At 40.4% G+C, this 23,935-nt stretch overlaps 1 protein-coding gene across 1 annotated transcript; it reads left to right on the top strand.

The window, feature by feature from the left end:
- The first annotated feature begins 323 nt into the window (after positions 1–323).
- Positions 324–15,295, top strand: ENAM (enamelin). The gene is made up of 8 exons (XM_020284229.2): positions 324–374; positions 3,072–3,140; positions 3,263–3,307; positions 4,513–4,554; positions 6,142–6,408; positions 7,337–7,399; positions 8,878–8,934; positions 12,467–15,295. The coding sequence occupies exons 1-8, from the start codon at positions 324–326 to the stop codon at positions 15,293–15,295; spliced, it is 3,423 nt and encodes a 1,140-aa protein (XP_020139818.2).
- Positions 15,296–23,935: the final 8,640 nt, after the last annotated feature.

Genomic DNA, 23,935 nt, shown 5'->3' with positions numbered 1-23,935 from the left:
ACTTAGATCTCCTTTAATACTAAGCTTTTGTACGTTTCCCCATAGAGAAGTCTATTTTTGTTCCCATTGCACTAGAAGTACAAAATACATTGTGTCATTTTCTCTCCCACTCATCTTTCACCCTACTCTGTTGCTCATCAAGCGACAGATTAAGCTTGATTTTGAGGACCCTCTCTAACAAGGGTGTGATTAGATAAAATAATTAACATGGCATGTTCCACCTTAAAGCTGAAGCTTTGCTATTCATTTCATTTATTCATTCCATTTCTTTATTTGAGTTTCTTATATTTTTCTTAAAGGCTTATGAAAATTTTGGTGAAAAAATGCTGCTACAGTGTAGGCATGGCACCTCTTTTCCGAAGCTAGATAACTTGGTGAGTATTTTCATTTCTTTTTCCCAATATATAACGGCTCTCAAACTAGATATTGTCAGAAGTACACTTGAGAAGACAAAACATCATTTAAATATATCAGAAGGGCTGGTGGCTCTCTCCTGTAATCCTAGCACTCTGGGAGGCTGAGGCGGGAGGATCGCTTAAGCTAAGGAGTTTGAGACCAGCCTGGGCAAAAGCAACACCCCGGCTCTACTAAAAATTGAATAATTAGCTGGGCATGGTGGCACGAACCTGTAGTCCCTGTTATTTGGGAGGCTGAAGCAAGAGATCATCTAAGCCCAGGAGCTTGAGGTTGCTGTGAGCTATAATGATGCCACTGCACTCTACCCAGGGCGACAGAACAAGACTCTGTCTCAAATAAATAAATAAAATATGTCAGAAGAACCAAAGAGCATCTGTGTTCACACATGGAATAGAAGAAGAACTTGCACAGTTACTGTATTTTATAGCAATCATTATGAGTGTTATTTTCGATCCAAAAGATAATTAATTATAGACTTTTATCAAATCATGGACTTTCAGAGATGGAAGGGATCTTAAAAGCCATCCAATATAATATATTAATTTTACAAAAGAGAAAATTAGTGGCATTATATATGTGCAAAATAAAAGGCCACATCTTCCTACATGAGTGTGTGACATTATCACTGTGACAGCTGCTATAGAGTTGAAATGAATGATTAAGCAAGAGAAAAATCAAATATCCAAAAGTTCCCCAAAATCTTGGGCCATAATCTTAGAAACATTTAGAAAGGAAAACCTGGCCGGGCACGGTAGCTCACACCTGTAATCCTAGCACTCTGGGAGGCTGAGGCAGGTGGATAGCTCAAGGTCAGGAGTTCAAAACTAGCCTGAGCAAGAGCGAGATCCCATCTCCACTAAAAAAGAAAATAGAAAGAAATTAATTGACCAACTAAAAATATATATACAAAAAATTAGCCGGGCATGGTGGTGCATGCCTGTAGTCCCAGCTACTCGGGAAGCTGAGGCAGGAGGATTGCTTGAGCCTAGGAGTTTGAGGTTGCTGTGAGTTAGGCTGATGCCATAGCACACCAACAGAGTGAGACTGAGTTAGGCTGATGCCATAGCACACTAGCCTGGGCAACAGAGTGAGACTCTGTTTCAAAAAAAAAAAAATTTAAAAATAAAAAGGAAAACCTTCACTGGTATTTTCTTTATTAGCTTCTTTGTATTGTTGTAACCTATACTAAACACACTAGTTTCAACTGTTATTGTTAATTCTCTATGACACTATAACTCTGAAAATCTTTAGTTAGTAGAACTTTTACATATTACTGCTTCATTTGTTTAATTATACTCTCCAAGTTTCTCAAGTTGATTATACAATTCCCTACAATTTGGGAAAAAGTCAATTATAAAAATGTTAAAGTATCCTTTAATTATCCTGCTCCTATGGGAAATAAACAGAAGGGTAAACATTGGCTCAGATCACTGCTAGGTGTATTTTGTGCCCAGAAAAGGAGGAAAAATCAAAAGGAATGAGCAACTATTAGGTGTCTACATGTTGGTTACTATGCTTGGAATTGAGCTGTATCTGATATATCATGAAAATTAATCATTCTGATTAAAATCTTTACTTCCCACTATTGTATGTGCAAATAGAAATGGGTTTCTTTTTTTTTTTTTTTTTTTTTTTTTTAGAAATGGGTTTCTTAAGGAATTACCCTAGTAAGTGCTTCAGGATAAACTTTGATCAAAGATGTAAATACAAGTCTTAATTTTACAAGGCCTGCTCAATTAACTAGATTGACATAAATGAAATCCACAGAAACAGTCTTCAAACTTCATATATAAGTCTATAGTTTCAACATTTTCCTCTATAGTTTAATCAAGGTATCTAACAAAGAGATAAATTTACATTTATGCCTATTTCTTCATTTTCCTGACTAGACCTTGAGCAGAAGTGATTTTTAAAAGAATGATGATAATAATAATAATGATAATAATAAAAGCAACAAGAGAAAATAGGATTCTGGAACATTCCAGTTTGTTTAGTTAGCCTCTATATAATAGAATATTGTCTATGGCACCCTAGAAAATAGCACAATATCCTTGATTTTGGAGCATGCCCTCATTGAAACTGAGATTATTCTGTGTAGTGAATGTATCTAGACATGACTATGGCTTTCTTTTTTTTTTTTTTGAGACAGAGTCTCACTCTGTTGCCCGGGCTACAGTGCCATGGCACCAGCCTAGCTCATAGCAACCTCAAACTCCTAGGCTCAAGCAATCCTCCTGCCTCAGCCTCCCAAGAAGCTGGGACTACAGGCACGTGCCACCATGCCCAGCTAATTTTTTCTATATACTTTCAGTTGGCCAATTAATTTCTTTCTATTTGTAGTATAGACGGGATCTCGCTCTTGCTCAGGCTGGTTTCGAACTCCTGACCTTCAGCGATCCGCCTGCCTCAGCCTCCCAGAATGCTAGGATTACAGGCGTGAACTACCGCGCCCGGCCGACTATGCCTTTCTAAACCAACCTAGCAACTACAAACTCAAACCCATCAATATTCCTATTTTTTGTGTAACCTTGTAATTAAATGTGCTATCTCTGTACTCTCCTTGACAGACAAGTGGATTAGTATCTAGATAAGTGCAGAGTGCCCTAAGCATAATTATTTCACAGTCCAAAGTTAAATTCAGTTTTGTATTCCAGGTACCAAGAGGAAAAATGAAGATTCTCCTGGTCTTTCTAGGTCTGCTTGGCAATTCCATTGCTATGCCAGTGAGTATTGTTTAAATGTTAGGCCTTTTCTTTGTGTTCCATCATTGTGTAGCTTGGAGACAACTGTAGAGCTTATGTCCATTGACACTGTGCATCTGTCACTGTTCTTCTCTCCCTTCCAGATGCACATGCCCCGAATGCCTGGATTTAGCAGTAAAAGTGAGGAGGTATGTACCTTCAGACTCAGGGGAGTTTTCTAGAGTCCTATCCTAGAAGTTTCTACGATAGGAGGATATTGGAAAATATGTATGTAAAATATCTTATGAAAGCGATAAAGGGAGAGAGTATTTCAAGTTTTAGACTCGGGAGGCTGAGGTGGGAGGATCCCTTGAGCTCAGGAGTTTGAGGCTGTGGTCAGCTAAGATTGTGCCACTGCACTCCAGCCTGGATGACAGAGCAAGACCCTGACTCTAACAACAAAATAAGTAAATGAATAAGAAAATCTTAAAACTCTCAAATCAAGGCAAAGTAGTAATGTCCCCACTATCATCCTACCTATGCACTTGAATGCTCATGTTTAAGGTAAAGGTGGATGTATGGTAAAATCTACTAGTTAGCTTCTTTGATAAGTTTTTTAGCTGGCATAGGTAGCTATTTATACCAAAGGTTATTATTAGAAGGTAGAAGTTTAAAAATGTAAATATCTTTAAAAATGTAAATGATCCTGACTCATGCCCAGGATCATTAAGCAAATTCAATACACATCAAAAAGAAAAATCAGCCGGGCGCGGTGGCTCACGCCTGTAATCCTAGCTCTCTGGGAGGCTGAGGCGGGCGGATTGATCGAGGTCAGGAGTTCGAAACCAGCCTGAGCAAGAGCGAGACCCCGTCTTTACTATAAATAGAAAGAAATTAATTGGCCAACTAATATATATACAAAAAATTAGCCGGGCATGGTGGCGAATGCCTGTAGTCCCAGCTACTTGGGAGGCTGAGGCAGGAGGATTGTTTGAGCCAGGAGTTTGAGGTTGCTGTGAGCTAGGCTGACGCCATGGCACTCACTCTAGCCTGGGCAACAAAGCGAGACTCTGTCTCAAAAAAAAAAAAAAAAAAAGAAAAATCATCTTGTCACAGTTTTCATGTTCTCAAATCGTAAACTCCAAAAGAATAGAACAGGACATTCAAATACTTCAAAGTAGACCAGATTTTCATTTTCTATTATTTTATATTGATTCTTCTCAAAATAAAATTCTGACTTAAAAATTAAAGTTTTCTAGAAATTTCTTTAGTTGTACATTTATTTTACATTCATGCATAACTAGTATAAGACATTATGACTGTTGTGCTTTAAAATTCGAAATTTAACTTATTTCTTATGATTTGTGGGTTGATTGAAGAAAATTTTGATAATAATGGGTCCATTTGGTTGCAGATGATGCGATATGGTCAATTCAACTTTCTGAACTCCCCACATGTAAGTTCCTCTTTATGTTGTTTCAGATGATTTCTTGTTTGTACCCAGATAGCTCTATTATAAAGTTTGTCTTAGCTAATAGAGACATCAATCTACATGTATTAATTATAATATAATCATTATAAGAGTTTCAAGGGGAGAAAAATCCTTTCAGCTGTTCCCTCATACCAAATATTCTCCTTATTCATTGTTCTTTCTTGTACATCAAAGTAATTTGTTAACTATAAGAAAAATTATATATATCTATCCAAGAAAAATTGGTTCTGTAAAAATATCCCACAAAGATTTCACAAGTGAGGACAACAAAATTATATAGTAAATACTGGTGGGGGGTAAATTTCATTTGGATTATTTTAAATGATAATACTAAAATTATGAAATAAGTTTTTTATGTTATTTAAATACATGTAGGTTATTCTTGTCACTGTGTGCTAATTTCAGAATAAACTAATAATGAATCAAGTATCAGTTGGGTCTTCTGGTATAATTTTTCTAACAAAATTGAATGATAGCACAATAATACAACATCACTTTTGACTTTCATGGCATGATCATCAGTACCATTTTAGGGGAAACAATCAAGGACTTCATCAATTTTCTCTTAATCCTTTTTATTCAAGTGAGTCTCTTTTAAATCTCCTTGCCTAAAATCATCATCATTGTCAATTTTCTCTTCCTCAACTTTTGATTGGTCCACCTTTTTTAAACCCTCTTTCTTGATTTTGGTGACTTTGCCTGTGATTTGAAATTTTCACCAACTTAATCACCGTGAAATTCAGCATCTTGATGCAAGATTTGCAATTTTGTCTTTTATCAATCACATATCATGGGCACATCATCCAATAGGTAGCAAGAGACTAATTACTGAGAACTGGGGATAGAGACAGGTATTAAACCAAGGAGGAAATGTTTGAATGGGAACTGATGGCATAAGACTGATAATTCATAAATTGTCATAAATTCGTCAATTAGCATTTTCAGATTATAACTACTTTTCCTTCCCTGCCTAATCTTGTAATTGTCGGGATTCTGATAATGAAAACAGAATTAATGAAGATTCATCTGTAAACCAAGAAGCATAGGCACCATATAAGTATGTTTACACAGATTGAATTTTTATTCTCTTTTTCTTTTCTTATTGGTTTTTTGTTGTTGCTGTTTGTTTTTGCTTTATAGTCTCACTTCCTTCATCTTAGTTTTGTTTTTTCTCCTCTTTATTCAGAACAAGTCACCTGGGTTCTGAACTTGACATTAAACCCTCTGTAACCTTACACCCCCTGTACACTTATTACTTGAGTCAGAGTTGTAGAGTTAGAAAATCATCAGTCAAATTCTTAAACTGAAATTTCTCATCTAATTCCGCCTTTCGGTTTGTTCAGTTGTTTGGCTTTCTGGAAGACTGGAGTTCATTTCTATAAGACAACATTTAAAGAAATTCTAGCTAAAGATATTGAAGCTTGCATTGTTGAGTCAAGTTGCATAGGATTTTTAAGCTCCTTGGCTGAGTTCTAGAGGTCGACGTGAGAAGACGGGGAGAGACTGATTCTCAACCCTGGTGTAATCTCACTGTTCTTGCTTCCCTTTCAGATGGGGCATTTTGGGCCGATGTATGGAAATGGCTTGCAGCCCCCTCCGCAGTTCCCACAGTACCAGATGCCCATGTGGCCTCAGCCCCCACCAAACACGTGGCAGCCACACCAACCCTCAGCATCCAAGCGCCAGAGCAAGACTGACCCAACCCAAGAGACTCAGAAACCCAACCAGACGCAGCCAAAAAAGCCACCGCAAAAGCGGCCTTTGAAGCAGCCACCGCAAGCCCCAACTGAGCCCAAAGAAGAGGACCAGCCACCTCAGGTGAGGCTCGCCCAGAAAAATTCCAAATCAGAGCCATGAATGGCCTCAGAGGGACATGGGGGGCAAGGCCCACCCCCCACTGCCCCATACACACTTGCTGCAGAACTCCTCAATATAGGTACTGTTATGTGGCAATACTGTCTTTTTTTTTTTGACACTGACCCAACCCTTCGTGGCAAGTCAACTCCAGCCTTGTTTGATTCAAAATTACCCAAATATTGTTGCCTTAGAGAAGTTCCTTTTCAAATACAAAGGCAACATAACATGGTGTAATAACATGAGCAGTAATCTGAGAGTCAATAAGCAAATGTTCAAGTTCCACCCCCAGCCCTTATTAACTGTAGTGTGTTAAACAAGTCACTCGTCTTTCTAGATTCTGGTTTCCCCAGGAGTAAACTAAATGGTTTCTAAGTCTCGTCCAGAGCTATGCTTTGATGATCTAAACTACTGCTCTGAAATTAACATTGCTCCCAGTGCGTCAGGACTACGTAAGTGTCGTCCTCACGTAAGGCGCGAAGATGAGCAAATGGTTTCTCAGGCTCTCATCAGTGTGGCGCCTCAAAACTACTGGCTTTATAATTTTATATTTAATATTTTACTGGCAGTTAATATTTATTTCCAGACACTATTATTGAAGTAGGGAATACATAATTGAATAAAAAGACACTCCTGGATTTGAATGCTGGTTTCAATCATTCACTAGCTAGGATATTTTGGGAAAGTGACTTAACTTCTCTGAACTTAATATTCTTAAGTAAAAATGGGAAAAATATAATAGTATGTCTCTTCTATGATTATGGGTGGATGAAACGAGTTTAAGAATATAGGCCGGGTGCGGTGGCTTATGCCTGTAACCCTAGCTCTCTGGAGGCCGAGGCGGGTGGATTGCTTCCCAATTCCACTTCACTCTGACTCTCTTTGTCCCTAGGCATTCCCATCATTCGGCAACGGGCTATTCCCCTATCATCAGCCACCATGGCAAATCCCACAGGTGAGAATTATTTTTACTCTAGAAGTGAAAAATAATATTAGAATGTTATATTTTAAATTAATCTAAATTCGTACACTCTAATGGAATGCCACATCCCAATTGGCAGAGAGTATGAAACAAGATCATCACATCAGTAATCACGCAGGAAAAAATTTTTGAATGAATTTTATACTCAAATTGGTGACATGAACACAGCCTAAATCCCCAAACAGATATGAATAACTTAATTAATAAATTAATCTTAAAAGGTGTGCTACTTCATTACTAGACCCCCACTTCCTTAAGCGATTAGAAAACCACAGATTATCCTCATTTAATGTAATGAAGAAATTGGGACAAAATGGAGCTTGAAAACTATAAGGTAAGCTATGATTAGACTAAGATATTTCCATCATATCTTACTGTTTCTAGCCACAGATACATCCTTATAAATAATCTTGCAAAATAGTATTTATAAGAATGCTTAAAGAATCCTTTGAAGTTTAAAATCACTAAAACATAAGATTGAAATTACAACATAGACATTAAAAATATGAATGGCACAATAAATTTTTAGACTAAAGAACTAGTAAAGGCCAATTGCTGTTCAACAAACAAAACAAGAAATATTTGATGATGGTTCATTCAGCTATGACATAACTTTTTTTCTTTTCCACAACTCTGTAACCAAGAAGGCTTTTTACCAACAAGGAACAATTTATTTCAAGGAGTTAAGAGTTCCTTACTTTTTTTCCTTAAGAGTGACTTCCTTTTACTGCCCATACTGAAACAAGGAAACTAAAACAGTACCAGGTAAAGATTGTAAAAGCAAATAAACATGATTCTTAGGCTGAAGTAACTGTTAATCTCATCTACAAAAAACTTCTTAAAAATCCACAGGAACCAAACTGCTTTCCTAAACCTTCTCACTGGGTAGCAATCCCTAAGCAGAAACCCCACCTCCAACTTTGAACAGGGAAATTAACCTTGTTCAAATAAAAATGTTATAGTAACAATCCAAGAAGGATTGTCAGTTTGTCACCCTAACTATGAAGCAGGCATTCTGAAAGTAATATCATTATTTAATCTTTATTATTAGATGTTCTAATACGGATATTTGGATCCGAACAGCACTCAAATCTCTCTCTCTTACTCTGTGTGTATGTGGGGGGGAGGGGTTGTATTTGTAGGGGGTGGGAATTTTTTTGAGTGCTGGAAGTAGTAAGGCGGAGTGATTACTAGGAGATGCAGCCATGCAGCATGTTTTAAGGAAGATAATCTAGGATTCAGCTGAAGCCTTTGTATGCACCAGCATTCACTGTTGGATCTTAACTCTTAATACTTAGACTCTGATAGCTAGTGACTCAGAGGCTAAAAGCTCATGGTGCTAACACCCAGTCACTAACTTGAGCTGTTTTTAGACTCCTTGCAGTCTTACAAACAAATGGTGGCACAGAAAGTGGTTTTCTCTCGTGCTCATTGTGCTCTTTACTTTTCAGAGGCTGCCGCCGCCGCCAGGTTATGGACGCCCACCAGCCAGCAACGAAGAAGGGGGGGTAAGTAGGAGTAAAGCTACCTTCCCTATTAGGAATTATAATCTATTAGTCCCTGGTTTTTCATCCATATCCAATAAGAAAGTTAAAATCCAACACAGGAACCTGGAGCTCAAGCTCCCAAGATTTTTTAAAGATAAAAAGGTGAAACAAATCAAGCCAGTGACCCAAAGATCAATGCTGGATTCTAGATAATGATAAACAAATAGGTGCATAAGGTCATCTTAGACTGTTATCCTCAGGAAGGAATTCAGTGATCAGATAACTCCTTTGTAGTACAAACAAAATGAAACCTGGAGAAGATAAATTATTATTCAATTTCACCTACCCAGTTACTAGATAACCTGGACCCGGAACAAAAGTTTCCTGATACCCTGTCCAGTGGCTTTTTCACCATACAGCACTAGGAGAAGAGTCAAATGCATGCCGCAGAGTCATATGCTCTTAAAATGTTATGGCACTGTCGCCGTGTTAGTGATTGTGGCATAACACCCATCCCTGGAGCTTACTTCCTCTTTTTCACTAAATGCGTGATATGTCCTCAGAGAAATGTGGAAATTCCATAGTTTGGCTGGGAGGATAGGAGGGGTTGTTCTCAAAATAATGACATTGAAGGCCGGGCGCAGTGGCTCACGCCTGTAATCCTAGCTCTTGGGAGGCCGAGGCGGGCGGATTGCTCAAGGTCAGGAGTTCAAAACCAGCCTGAGCAAGAGCGAGACCCCGTCTCTACTATAAATAGAAAGAAATTAATTGGCCAACTGATATATCTATGTAAAAAATTAGCCGGGCATGGTGGCTCATGCCTGTAGTCCCAGCTACTCGGGAGGCTGAGGCAGCAGGATTGCTTGAGCCCAGGAGTTTGAGGTTGCTGTGAGCTAGGCTGACGCCATGGCACTCACTCTAGCCTGGGCAACAAAGCGAGACGCTGTCTCAAAAAAAAAAAAAAAAAAAAAAATAATGACATTGAAGATTACTTTGTCAGTAATGGCATAGGTGCTTTCAAAGATATCATTGTGAAATAATCCCAAATAAAAATGGTTCAGGTTAATTGTATGCAACCTAGAAACCAGCATTTCAAATTTTCATAAGTGTAACACGAGAAAGCAAATCAGAATGACCCAGGCAGTTACCATAGTTACCATAGGCATGAAGATGTCTACATCCTACCTCTTGAGGACACTGCCCAATTTCCTGTATGATGCTGTAGATAGCTCACCTGTCTGTCTCATCATCTCCACTCACAAATGGGGATAAAAAACACTTTTTCTCTAGATTATATTTGTTTTAAAAGAAAAACTAAATGACCTAAATGCCACACAAATGTCTAACAGACATACTGACTAATAGAGTTCATGATAATTAAGTCATTCATTAAACACAAATGTATTAATCACTTCCCACTGTGCTAGAAAACAAGGATAAGAAGCATAATGCTTTCGCTCAAAAATTTTACATAGGAGAATAAAGTGGGAGAATCCCAGGAAAATAGGCAACTGAAATTCATGGGGATATCACTGTGTCCAAAGTCTCTACTGCTGTGGACACCGGGGGTTGGAACCTGATTCTGCCCATGGAAGTCAGGACACAGAAGGTGGCAGTCAGCCGAGTCCTGAAGGATGAGTCGAGTTTGTCCAGAGGGTTAATGTGTAGGTGGAGGAGAAGCCATGTTCAAAGGCTGAAACATAAAGACAGGTAAAGAGAATAGAGAACTCAGAGAACTAGTAGTAGTTGTGATTTGCAACTGAGGAAAGCACAAGGTTGGGCTGAGAGCGGTGGCTCACGCCTATAATCCTAGCACTCTGGGAGGCCGAGGTGGGAGGATCATTTGAGCTCAGGAGTTCGAGAACAGCCTGAGCAAGAGCGAGACCCCCGTCTCTACTAAAAAATAGAAACAAATTAACTAGACAACTAAATATACACACACACACACACACACATATATATATAATTAGCTGGGTTACTCGGGAGGTTGAGGAAGAAGGATCGCCTGAGCCCAGGAGTTTGAAGTTGTTGTAAGCTAGGCTGATGCCATGGCACTCTAGCCTGGGCAACAAAGTGAGACTGTCTCAAAAAAAAAAAAAAGCACAAGGTTGAGGAAATGAGGTGGAATGTAATGGTTATAGCCCAGATAGTTATCAAAATTATTATTATTATTACATAATACTTACTAGGCACTTACTAAGTCCCAGGCACTAAACTTTACTCTTTGGACCCTCATGACAACCTATGAGGTGGTCATTATTTTATTATTATCTCCATATTACAAATGAATAAACCAAGGTTAGCTCCGCATCATACTGTTAATACGGGTGGAACAGGGATTTTAATCCACATCTGTCCACAGCCCCACCGTGTGGTACTATGCTCTACTGCTTTGTATGTCATGCTAAGGGGATTGGAGTTTATCCTATAAAGGAGAATCTTAAATACATATTTCAAGAGGAAAGTGGCGGAATTTCCGCATACACACCCCCACCCGCCCCCGCCATGGCAGCAGAGAGGCAAGATTAGCAGAAAGTAAGATTATACAGGGAGCAACCAGGAAGAAAAATGTTGGAATGGTTGAGGGGTACTGAGGATAAAGGAAGAAGGGACAAGAATGAAAGTTGAAATTTTATGGGACTGAGTCATTAATTGTCTAGGGAGATATGGGAGAGAGCAGAAACTTGGGAAACTGGGTAGATAATGGTGAATGTTGTTTAAATACTGAATATCAGAGAAGATGTTTGAGAGGAGAGGAGCCCAGGGCTGGGTGCATTCAGTTGGAGGGACTCACGAAAGAGAGAGTGTCACGGGCCAACGTTATGCCTTCGGGAGTCATCAGCACCTGTCCACGCTGAAAGTGTTAGCCTGCAATAGATCGTTTAGGCAGGTGTGTAAAATGAGAACAGAAAAATGAGAAGGATAGAAGATGGATGCCTTAATTTTAGAAGGCAAAAACCCCTCAGATTTAGTATTAGCCCTAAAAAGGTAAAGCTGAGAGGCAGTGATCAGAAAGAGGACCAGAAGAAAGAACCAGAAGGAGTAGGGTCATGGAAACCAAGGAGGAATCAAATTTCAAGAAAGAAAGTAAAGCCAGTGGTGTTACAAGAAGTATGAGTCTGATAAGATTTCCCGACTGGGTGCGGGGCTCATGCCTGTAATCCTAGCACTCTGGGAGGCCGAGGGGGGAGGATTGCTCAAGGCCAGGAGTTCAAAACCAGCCTGAGCAAGAGCCAGACCCCGTCTCTACTAAAAATAGAAAGAAATTAATTGGCCAACTAATATGTATAGAAAAAATGAGCCAGGCATGAGCATGCCTGTAGTCCCAGCTACTTGGGAGGCTGAGGCAGGAGGATCGCTTGAGCCCAGGAGTTTGAGGTTGCTGTGAGCTAGGCTGACGCCAGGGCACTCACTCTAGCCTGGGCAATAGAGTGAGACTCTGTCTCAAAAAAAAGAAAAGAAAAGAAAAGGCCTTCCCTATCCCACCACAAGCACTGCAAGCAGCGCTGTGGGAAACAAGGAGTAATCGCTGATTTCCGCGTCTTCCCTACAGAACCCCTACTTCGGATATTTTGGATATCATGGCTTTGGAGGTCGCCCTCCTTACTATTCAGAAGAGATGTTTGAACAAGACTTTGAAAAACCGAAGGAGGAAGATCCTCCCAAAGCGGAGAGCCCGGCCAAAGAGCCCACGGCCAACTCGACGGTCACGGAGACTAACTCCACGCAGCCGAGCCCCAGGGCGGGCCCGGGGGGCAACGACACCAGCCCCCCGGGGAGCGGCGGGCTCGGGGGCGGGGGCGGGGGCGGCCCGCAGCCCGCGGGCAACGCGTCGGGCCCGGCGGTGCCGGGAGCCCAGACCCCGCGGAGACCAAGCCAGCCCACCCTCCGGGAAAGCTACCCGAGCCCCAACGCGCGAAATGTCCCCTGGGTGCGACAGTGGTACCCCGCTGGCACTGCCGTGGGGCGCAGGCAGAATGGGCCTCTTTACCGCAGCCAGCAGTTCCAGAGGGTCCCCCGGTGGCACTCCTTTGCTCTGGAGAGCAAACAGGCGGCTCGTCCAGTGAATCCACCTTACCGCAGAGCTTACCCTTCCACTTCAAGAGGCCACTATCCCAATTACGCGGGAAACCCCGCCAATCTCAGGAGAAAGCCTCAGGAACCCAATAAGCACCCTGTGGGAACCAATGTGGCCACACTGGGTCCCAAACACAGCACCGTGAACCGCAATGAAAAAGTCCAGAATCCAAGGGAGAAGCCACTGGGTCAAAAAGAGAGAGTAGCCGTCCCTACAAAGGAGCCAAGTGGCCCCTGGAGAAACTCTCAGCATTACGGAGTTAATAAATCAAATTACAAACTGCCGCCCCCTGAAAGTAACATGCCAGTCCCAAGTTTTAATTCTATCGATCAACTTGAAAACTCCTATTACCAAACAGGAGATTCCACAAGAATCCCAAATTCTAATGGACAGACCCAAAGCCAGAATTTGCCCAAAGGGATTGTTTTAGAGCCAAGAAGAAGTCCCTTCGAATCTGAAACTCAGCAGCCAGAACTGAAGCACAGGACTTACCAGCCTGGATACCCTGAGGAGATCCCTTCTCCTGCAAGGGGACATTTTCCTGCTGGAAAAAATACTTGGAACCCCCAAGAAATCTCTCCACCTTTTAAGGAAGATCTTGGAAGGCAGGAAGAACATTTACCTCATCCTTCCCATGGCTATCGGGGAAGTGTCTTCTACCCTGAATATAACCCCTATGGTCCCAGGGAAAACTCACCATACCTTAGAAACAATATGTGGGATGAGAGAGATGATTCTCCTAATACTATGGGGCCACAAGAAAACCCACTGTACCCCATAAATACTCCAGACCAGAAAGGGACAGTCCCTTATAATGAAGAGGACCCGATTGATCCAACTGGAGATGAACCTTTTCCAGAACAAAATAGATGGGGTGAGGAGCTGAGCTTTAAAGGGGGCCCAACAGTGAGGCACTATGAAGGTGAGCAACATACCTCCAATCCACCAAAGGAATATCTTCCCTATTCCCTAGATAATCCATCAAAACCCAGGGAGGATTTTCCTTATGGTGAATTTTACCCCTGGAGCCCGGATGAGAATTTTCCATCATATAATACAGCTCCTACTCTACCACCACCTATAGAGAGCCGGGGCTACTATGCTAACAGTGCTGTTAGACAAGAAGAAAGCCCTTTATTTCCTTCACAGAACTCCTGGGACCACAGGATTCAAGCCCAAGGGCAGAAAGAAAGAGGGCCATATTTTTATAGAAATTTCTGGGATCAGGCAACAAATTTACACAGAGCCCCAGCTACTCCACCAGAACAGAAAGAGAACCAGCCCTATTCTAGTCACTCCCCAGCTGGGCTTCAGAAAAATCCAACGTGGCATGAAGATGAGAATTTGAACTATGGCATGCAAATTACTAGGCTGAATTCACCAGAAAGAAAACATTTATCTTTCCCAGATGTAATCCCTCAAAGTTACCCATCACATCAAAAAGAAGCACATTTATTTCACCTGAGCCAGAGAGGATCCTGCTGTGGCAGTGGCTCCCCAGGGCCCAAGGATGACCCCCTGGCTCTGCAAGTCTACACTCCATCCTACAGTCTTGCGCCAGGGGAGAACCAAGACACCAGCCCTTTGTATACGGAAGGTGGCCATACCAAACATGCAAGACATGTAGTCTCCCCGACAAGTATCCTACCTGGCCAAAGGAACAGCTCAGAGAAGAGACTTCCTGGGGAAAGCCAAGACCCAAGTCCTCTTAGAGATGACACATCCACTCTAAGGAGGAGCACGCCATGTTCTATGAAGAATCAGCTGGCCCAAAGGGGCCTGATGCCCCTTCCTGAAGCCAGTTCCCTTCAGTCAAAGAACACACCTTGTCTCAAAAGTGATCTTGGAGGAGAGGGGAACAATGTTCTGGAACAAATTTTTGAAGACAACCAGCTCCATGAAAGAACTGTTGACCTAACTCCTGAGCAGCTAGTTATTGGCAGCCCTGACGAAGGCCCCGATCCAGAAGGCTTCCAGAGCGAAGTCCAAGGAAAGGAGAGTGAGAGGCAGCAGCAAAGACCCTCTAGCATCCTGCAGTTACCATGCTTTGGCTCCAAATTCTCAAAGCGTCGCTCGTCTAGTCCGGGAACTCCATCTAGCAACGGAAGGCAAAGCCCATTTGACGGGGATCCAATGATGCCTACCGAAAATCCTAACACACTGGCTGAGTTAGCTACTGGGGAACAATTTAAGGGTATAAATGTAGGCCCACTTAATGCAGATGAACACGCTCCATTTGAATCCCTTCCCAGGGGAACCAATCCACAGGACCAGGTTCAAGACTGTTTACTACTTCAGGCCTAGGATTATTTCAACCAAGGTTTCTTGGAGGAAAGAAAATAACTGATATTTTACACCAATGGTTCCCAGGCATTTTTCCCCAAGACTCAATTAAGTATCTGACCCTCTGGGTGATCCTTGAGATTTTCCCCCTCCCAGCAATAGGAGTAGTGGCCCAGGTGGAGCTAATGAGATTAGGTCTCTGGGGGTCACCAGGCCAGCATTGTCACTAACTAGTGCAGACCTAAAAAAAAAAAAAAAAAAAAGGCAGGAAGGCCATGACCATCTCCTATCCCCACCTCAAAACTTGTTGACTTGTCTGGGTTAATTTTCTTTTGAATTCTTGAGTTCTCCTTTTTTTCCTCAAAGTTTCATACTTGCAAAATTATCTGGTTTTGCAAGACTGAAAAATAGATGAACTTTCCATTTTACATGTGAAGATTACACATTAGTATAGTCCTGAAGTACTGTACATTTTTTTTCCTTGTGTTGGTCTTGTCAGGTTTTTTGTTGTTGTTGTTGTTTGTACTTGATATTCTTTTGGGGCATCTTTTTCTTCCACGACCACTCTCATTACCTTTATTGTTCCCTTTCTTGGATTCCTTCCTTCTTTTCTTTCTCCCTCAACCATTCTGTATTTAGCTTTCTACTTTTCTTCTCCATCTTTCTCTATCCCTCCATCACTTATTACATATTAAGCCAGCTGTTTGTGACCAAAACTAGTCTTTTCTTGAAGTCTACCTCCTCCTTCTGTCTTCCTCCCTACTCGTCTTCATGTCTACACTATCTCCCAGTGTATCACTTGTAAACGAATCCCTCTCTTCGCTGACTGCTTTCCTTCCTTTAATTTGTCTTTTTTTCTGCTATACCATTTTTATATCTTAAGACCGCATGTGTGTCTCTCTCTTTTTGTATCTATTCTTTAAATTCTACCCTAATTTTTTCTTGACCCAACTTAGCCATCATTTTAGAATATATTTCAGAAATAATAGACACTTATAACAACAACTGCTTTTAATTATCTTATGGCCTCTACAAGGGACACAGCTGAGTTAGAAGAACATAGAGAAGGGATGGTTACACAGAACTAGCAGCCTAGGAAAAGGCTTAGAAAAGTAGGGGAAGAAGAACTGAAGAAACTATTGCTCTAGGACTGAGCATCCAGAAAAAAAAAGACTAGGACATGCCACACCCTGTCACCAACTCATAGTCTGCAAGATCGGTAGAGGACATTTGGGGAAACACTGTCTTAAACAAATAAAACACTCAACGTTTAGCTTTTTTTACTAGTTCAGCATATATGATTTCACCAGCGTGTTCTACTCCTAACATACTTATTCTTTATGCTCATGTAGAATTATTCACAGACACACTTTCTTGGTATTTTGATTAAATAGTGTAAATTATTTTGTAAAGTAGATATTTCTGTATTGCCTTGTTTAGAATACATCTGGGTTTATTATTATTAATGGCATTTTGGCCTACTATCTGGATATCCCTTGCTAGAGGGGAAAAATTCTCAGAATAACCTAAAAACTTACCTTCTAACTTTAAGGAATTTCTTAGAAGAAATTTTCAAGGACAGATTTCTTAAGACGATCTCAGAAATTTGGGAAAATATAATCCTTACAACTTTCAAAAAAAAAATATTGCCCTTGAATCTTCTAAAATACCTAGCACAGTGTCTTGTATATAAAAGTTACTCAATAAATATTTATTGATTGACCGACTTTTGAACGGCTTTTGACACACCCACAAAAACTCTTCCTGCAGGTGAACTATCTGGGATGTTAAATGAGCCACCATACTCTGTAGCTGTCTATATTCAGTAACACTTGCAACATAGAATTTCAGCATAAAAAGGGATTTTAGAGGCAGATCATCTAGGCCGTCCACTAGTTGCTTACAGTCCCCTCCCCCCTGCCAGTTTTATATTTCAATCAAACATTGAAAAATCATTAACTTATTCTGTATAAAACTGTCTTTTAAGAATTATCCTCTCGAAATAAAACTATGTTATTATTTCACTAGGTTTTTCTCCAAATTATTTTTTTGAAATCGCAATATGAATACTTTATCGCAAGATACTCACTTTATATTTTACCAAAATGCATGGGTCTTGTGGATGTTTTGGCAGATGTATTGACACATCTGAATCTATGAGGCACTGCTTCTTAAATCATCCTCTGAGACCTCTGTAATGTAAAATTAGAAAGTACGATGGGACAAAAATATCTATTGAATTTGAGAACATACATGAAAAACAAGGGGAAATTCCCCTGGGGAAAATGGCTCTTGATCTCATCAGCACAGGTCTGCTTTTGCAAGCCTGGACACCAGCCCTAAACTCCGTCCAGTAAAGAAATTAATGATCCTGTGTATCCTGGCTCAGGTATTGAGTTTAGAGTTCTCAAAGTCTGCTCTCAAGTTAAGGCACACACAGTGGAGATGGAATGCTCTGGAAGTGAGCCCCCTTGCCTTGGGCGACCCCATCCCACCACTACTACCCCACTCCTGTGGCAAGTTTGTATGTCTAGTGGTTACCATCTGCTGATCCTGAAATACGTACAATCTATGATGTCTTTAGTTGATAAAGTAAAAATATATATATCTGAGTTTTACAAACACAAGAATGACCCAGTGAGGCTGACATATACTTGCTTTATAAGCACAGTTTATAATCTACTTCTCTAAAGGATAGCTAGGGCCGGGCGTGGTGGCTCATGCCTGTAATCCTAGCACTCCGGGAGGCTGAAGCAGGCGGATTGCTTGAGGTCAGGAGTTCAAAACCAACCTGAGCAAGAGCGAGACCCCATCTCTACTATAAATAGGAAAAAATTAATTGGCCAACTAATACATATAGAAAAAATTAGCCAGGCATGGTGGCGCATGCCTGTAGTCCCAGCTACTCGGGAGGCTGAGGCAGGAGGATGGCTTGAGCCCAGGAGTTTGAGGTTGCTGTGAGCTAGGCTGACGCCACGGCACTCACTGTAACAAAAGGAGACTCTGCCTCAAAAAAAAAAAAGGAAACTCTGCCTCAAAAAAAAAAAAAAAAGATAGCCGGACATTGGTCCAGGTGACTGAGAGAAATCTAGTCCTTCCTCACTTTATATAGAAAGCAAAGTAGGATGGTACAATATAGGGTCTAGCCAGGAAACTCCAGAAACTCTAGCTAGTAGCGATTATCATGGAGACATTTTCTTCTGGCTTTTTGGAGCACCCAAAGATGTAAATAACATGTTTTACTTTGGTCACTCATATCAGAGTCTTAATTTTATACATCTTGAAAGAAAATTCACAAGAAATGACCTCTGAGTTATTTTTATTACTTGTTTAATCATATCTCTGCCCACTTGTTTCCTCTTCTCTCACTCACCCCGATCCCCTTCAGTCATGACCTTAAGTAACCTGAGAAAAGATCCATCTCAACCTCAGGAAACCAGACTTCCTTTCTAATAACCAAAAAGGGAACCAGAAATGTCAGACTTGAAATCAACAGCTTGGTCCCTCCTTCCCAAAACTTTTAAGTGTTTCACTGTGGCTCAGGCCAACTGCCCAATTTATATGCAGAAGAAAACTTCACATGGTGGAAAATAGATGTTCATTGTTTTGCAGTAGAATACAGCATTTGGTTTTGTCCACCTGTTCTTCCTTGCTGTTCCGCCTCACCTATAATCCAACATCAGCTGCTGAACATTTTCCTCTCGCTTTGAATTTATAGGCAGTTAGATTTAGAAACAGAATTCAGCTGGCAAGAAGCAAAATTCCATACTGGCAGGTGAGAAGTCTTCAAAGGAAGAAGCAAAGAGGAAGCTGAGTGGTGACTGGATACAGACATAATTGAGAAATAGATGAGGCTGTTCTCAGTCTCCCTCCCTCCCCAGGACAAGGTCCTCTGCTCTCCTGGAGCCCCATTTCCTCTGTCTGAACACGCAAGAACCCTTCGCTTCTGCACCTCACCAGAGCTTGGACAGTAATTACCTCTGAGCTTATCCAAGTAACCTTATTCCATCCCTTTCTGCACTATATAAAGCAGTTGTTTGCTGTGGCTAACCCTGGTAAAAAGATTTCTTTTTTCAAGCGTAGGCTAATGTGCAGTCCTCCCAGATCGTCCAACTTTCCCGAGCGAAACTACCCTTGGCATATTTAGGGAAGGAAAATGGTAGAAAATTTTGCCTGAGAAGGCCCTTGTCAGTCCCTCAGTTGTTAAAACACATTGGCAGCTGCCTCCTTTAGGGTGCAGGCTATTTGGTGAGAGTGTTGCCTGCCACACCTGCAATGTGCGAGTTTTAATGCGTCTGTGGTTGTGGACTGTGTTGCAATGCAGATTTAGAGCCGGGCCCAGCATTCTGTAGTGTTGATATGTTCCCGGGTGGTGATGATTCTACCAGTCGGTAGACCAAATTTGGGGTGGCAAAATGCCAGGCTGTTTCCTATAAATAAGCGACAGCTTCACATTCACCAGGGAAGGAACAGGAAGATCTAGACCACTGAAAACACTGAGTATCACCAATCTGAGGGCATGTATGTAAATGAAGCATGTAAGTGAGATTCAGTAGAGAACACAGAGAGAAAGAGGCACAGGCTGGTCCTGTCTCTCTTCCTACGTTTCTGTTATGCTTCTCCCTGTTTCTTGGCCTGGCTCATGTAGTTCTAGAAGCTTTCACTCTTCATCAGTGAAGGCCCTATTCAGTGACCAGCTCCTCCAAGATTACCCCAGCCCTAGCACCTCTAGCTTCTCTGAAGGCTCACAGCACATCATCTTTAGTATTTAATCACACATTTGTCTCATGTGCTTTTTCCTGTGTTAGTTTTGCCTGTAGAAAGAGTAGGAAAACTCTAGAAAGTAAGACCCGGTTCTCATTCTTCCTATGTTCCCCTCATAGCAGCTTGTACTCTGCTGAGCACGAAAAAGATGTAAACAAACATCACTTGCTCTTTAAATACATTATGCAAATGAATGAAAATTTAGAATGTCCCCAGAATTAGTATAATCGATTAAAATTAGAAATTAATTAATAATGATTACCATTTTTCTAATTATAAAATATACAGGCAGTGTAGAATATTTGGGATATACTAATATACTGAAAAGTAAAAGAAAGCAAATAAAAACATTTTGGCTTCTTTCCCGCAAACCTTTTCTCACGTATATGTGGGAGGGGTGTTCTTAAAGTCACTCTTTTAAGCAATATCCTACATTTTCCTCTTCACATTATATAGCAATTTTCATAAAATTTAAAGTAATTGAAATTTCATTTCTGTTGTCTGTAAAATATTCTAAAGTATACACACCTATATTACCATTCCCTTGATGATAGACTTAAAGTCTGCTATGAATTTTCACTGTTATAAATAATATTATGATAAATATCTCTATCCTGTTTTGTCCGTATTTCTGGTTACTTCCTCGAAGTGGAATTACTGGGGAAGATGGTCTGAAAGTGTAGACTGGATAACATAGGAAACGAGAGCATAGCTTTGGAGTCTGACAGCCTTAAATCGAACTATCAGTCCTCCATATACTACTTGTAAAACCTTACACAGGTTACTTCATCTCCTTCCATCTCAGTTTCATCATTTGTAAAGTGAAGAGAATACTTGTTTTATAGGGTGCTCTATGAGGATTAAATGGACAATCCAGGTCAAAAATGCACAGTCATTGCATTTCATAATTCAACCACTAGGTGGGAGTGGAGGGTTATCATTCTAAAGTAGTGGCTTCCAAGCAATTCCAAGCAGCAGAACCTGGGAATTTGTAAGAACTGCAATTTCTCCAGCTGTACCCCAGAACTACCGAACCAGCAGATCTGGGGGCGAGGCTTAGCAATGTACTATAACGAGTCTTCCAGGTGATTCTCATGTACACTAAAATGTAAGAATCACTGCTCTAATATGTATTTACAGTTTTTTCTGATTTGTTACGTAAGCACAGAGAAGAGCCAAAAGACAATAAACCCATAATAACAACTGCAATTTACGGAGTGCTGCTGACTGCTACAACAGCAGTGATAATTGATATATATATACATACATGCAGTATGCATCCTTATTTTTATAAAAATCCACCATAGTTATTTTTACTCCCATTTTTCAAATAAGGAAACAATCTTAGATTGAATTAACTTGCCCAGTGTCATTTAGTTGCTTAAAATCTGTGTTCTACCCATTCTACTAAGTGAAGTATCCCAAGAATGGAAAAACCAGCACCACAAGTACTCACCAGCAAATTGGTATTAACGGATCAACACCTAAGTGGACATACAGAAGTAACATTTATTGGGTGTCGGGAGGGGGGAGGAGGGGATGGGTGTATACAAACACAATGAGTGAGATGTGCAACATTTGGGGGATGGACACGCTTGAAGCTCTTACTCGAGGCGGGAGATGGGGGCATGGTCAATATATGTAACCTTAACACTTGTACCCCCATAATATGCTAAAATAAAAATAATAAAAAAATAATCTGTGTTCCAACCTAGACCATGGATTTATTCACTAGACAACAATGCTATCCCAAATCCAAGATCAGGAAAGCTCACTGCAGGGTACTTATCCTAACCCACTGCTCCTAGGTCAGGAAGTATGTGCATATCTGCTTATGGGAGAACATACGTATTTGTGATTGCAGAAGTGTGAATATGGTCCATCTTGCATATCAAGTCACGAAAAATCATTAAAAATGACAATAGTTTTAAAGTGAAAACTAAGTGCTTACCTTGGGTCTAATGGTTTCTAAAAGCCTGTAACAAAGAAGCATGACTCTTATTTCTAATTAATATAATCTTTGTCTGGCTGGTGCTGAGTGAGTTTACTCGGGCAAATGGCTAAATTGTCAAGAATTATGCAGAAAAAAAAAATTTCTCACCAATAGTGCCTAGTTATGTCTGTCTTTTTTTTTATTTTTATTTTTTTTATTTTTTTCTTTCCTGGCAATAGACTAATGGATATGTCTGTCTTTTAAAAATGCCATCCACTTAATGCAAATTTAAAAGGGAGGGCAGAAAGTGCAAAAATTATAATAGACTTGTGACAGGTCAATGAATTGGTCACATAACATCAAAATGCTACATGAGCTACAAGAAAATGTTACAGTGGACATACTGGTAGTCTAAGAGCCTCATCTGTTTTGTTAAGGCTATAGCAGAGTGATTCAGAGTTTTCATTGTCACTTACTAAACAAATGAACCACTCAAATTGCTAATAATCCATTCATTGAGTTGGTTTTCTCATTTATAATATAAAATACCCAAAAGTTATTGTAAGGATTAAATGAGATGACATAAATAAACCTTTTGGCATGTGAAGAATACTCAATGTCATCGCTATCATCATTAAATCAGGTAGATCGTAATTTGGCTATTGTGTTAATTTGAGCCCTGCAGAATTGCAAGATGAGAGTAGAGGTGCAAAAGATTTATTGGGAAAACACCTGGCAGGGAAAATTGGCGGGAAGTCAGAGAAGGCTGAGAGAGTCATTAGTGCCTGATTCGAGCCTGACCCACGTGCAGGAAAGGAAGAGGATAGGAAGGCAGGTTGAGTAGGTAATATCTGGTGTCATGGTGCCAAGAAGTGTTCCGCAGAGCTGAACTTGAGTCCCCAAGTCAGTGCCCTATTGGGTCAGTTTCCCAGGAACTGACCTGTCTCAGTATCTCTGTCACATTCAATAATCATTGGTTGGAGCAGCTCATAGAAAGTGTGACCCTCCACAAGCACAGTGATGGATCTTAGAGCCATAGGTCAATTATACTCCTTGCAGAGAGAACCAAGAGGCTCATTTCATGGCCACGTCTACACTGATTCCTTAGTGTACCCCTGCTAAAGGTTCCACTAATACCAGCAAATGTGTAAGACTTACAAGAAGGCTTTAATCTTTCTTCAGTCACTCTCATTTAAAGAGGTGCCAGCTATTCCATATTTCCATTGAATGAGTTCGTATTTATAAAGCATTTAGATTGGTCCTAGCACATAGTAAGTGCTAAAGTGTTAACACATTGACTGCCACACTGGAAAAAATTTGTTTTCCTTGGGACCATGGTGTTTTATTATGAAAATAGAAATATAACTACAAAAACAAAATGATCCTTTTTAATTTAATGAAAAGGTTGTTATTTTTATTGTTTTCTGTGCTTGAGTTATATGCACCTTGAAAAATAGTTCTCGCAGCTCCCAAGGAGTACTTTAGTACATCAAAACTACAATTCCTACCAAAGTGCCAGAATGTCCCACGATACCCCTAAAGAAGCAATGAGTAATAAGTGGGAGTTATCAAAAATGACTGTTGACTTTTTTTTATAAAAAAGGAAACAATGCCTTTTCAAGAAACTGACTTTTACTAATCAAACTCCCACTATTTTAAACCCAGAGTGAGCATCTACTTTCCATAGTACCTTTTGATATGTGTTAGCTGGCCTTGGCTTCCTGCCATAAAGAAGTTTTGTGTGCCATGATCGACACTGTGTTTATCAAGAGGAACTTCGCCCTTTTATCTAATTTTAGGTGTAAAATGACAAAGCCACCTCCAATATGTACATGTATAATTCCGTGATTAACACATCATTACATCGTACTTACAAACTGTTCATCAATAACAAGTTATATTTAACATACAAGAAAGTTAACATGAGCAAACTTTTTCCCAATAAATTATTTCACACAGGTATA

This window comes from Microcebus murinus, chromosome 26, assembly GCF_040939455.1.
Source record: "Microcebus murinus isolate Inina chromosome 26, M.murinus_Inina_mat1.0, whole genome shotgun sequence".
In the NCBI taxonomy this organism is placed as follows: domain Eukaryota; kingdom Metazoa; phylum Chordata; class Mammalia; order Primates; family Cheirogaleidae; genus Microcebus; species Microcebus murinus.
Note: the sequence above shows the minus strand (reverse complement) of the source record. Positions and strands in the feature narration are given on the sequence as shown.

Excerpts from the sequence above, each read along its gene's own strand:
- ENAM (XM_020284229.2), top strand. The coding sequence starts at position 324 with ATGCTGCTACAGTGTAGGCATGGCACCTCTTTTCCGAAGCTAGATAAC. Across the intron at positions 3,141-3,262 it reads GCAATTCCATTGCTATGCCA|ATGCACATGCCCCGAATGCC; the intron begins GTGAGTATTGTT and ends TCTCCCTTCCAG. Across the intron at positions 3,308-4,512 it reads TTAGCAGTAAAAGTGAGGAG|ATGATGCGATATGGTCAATT; the intron begins GTATGTACCTTC and ends ATTTGGTTGCAG.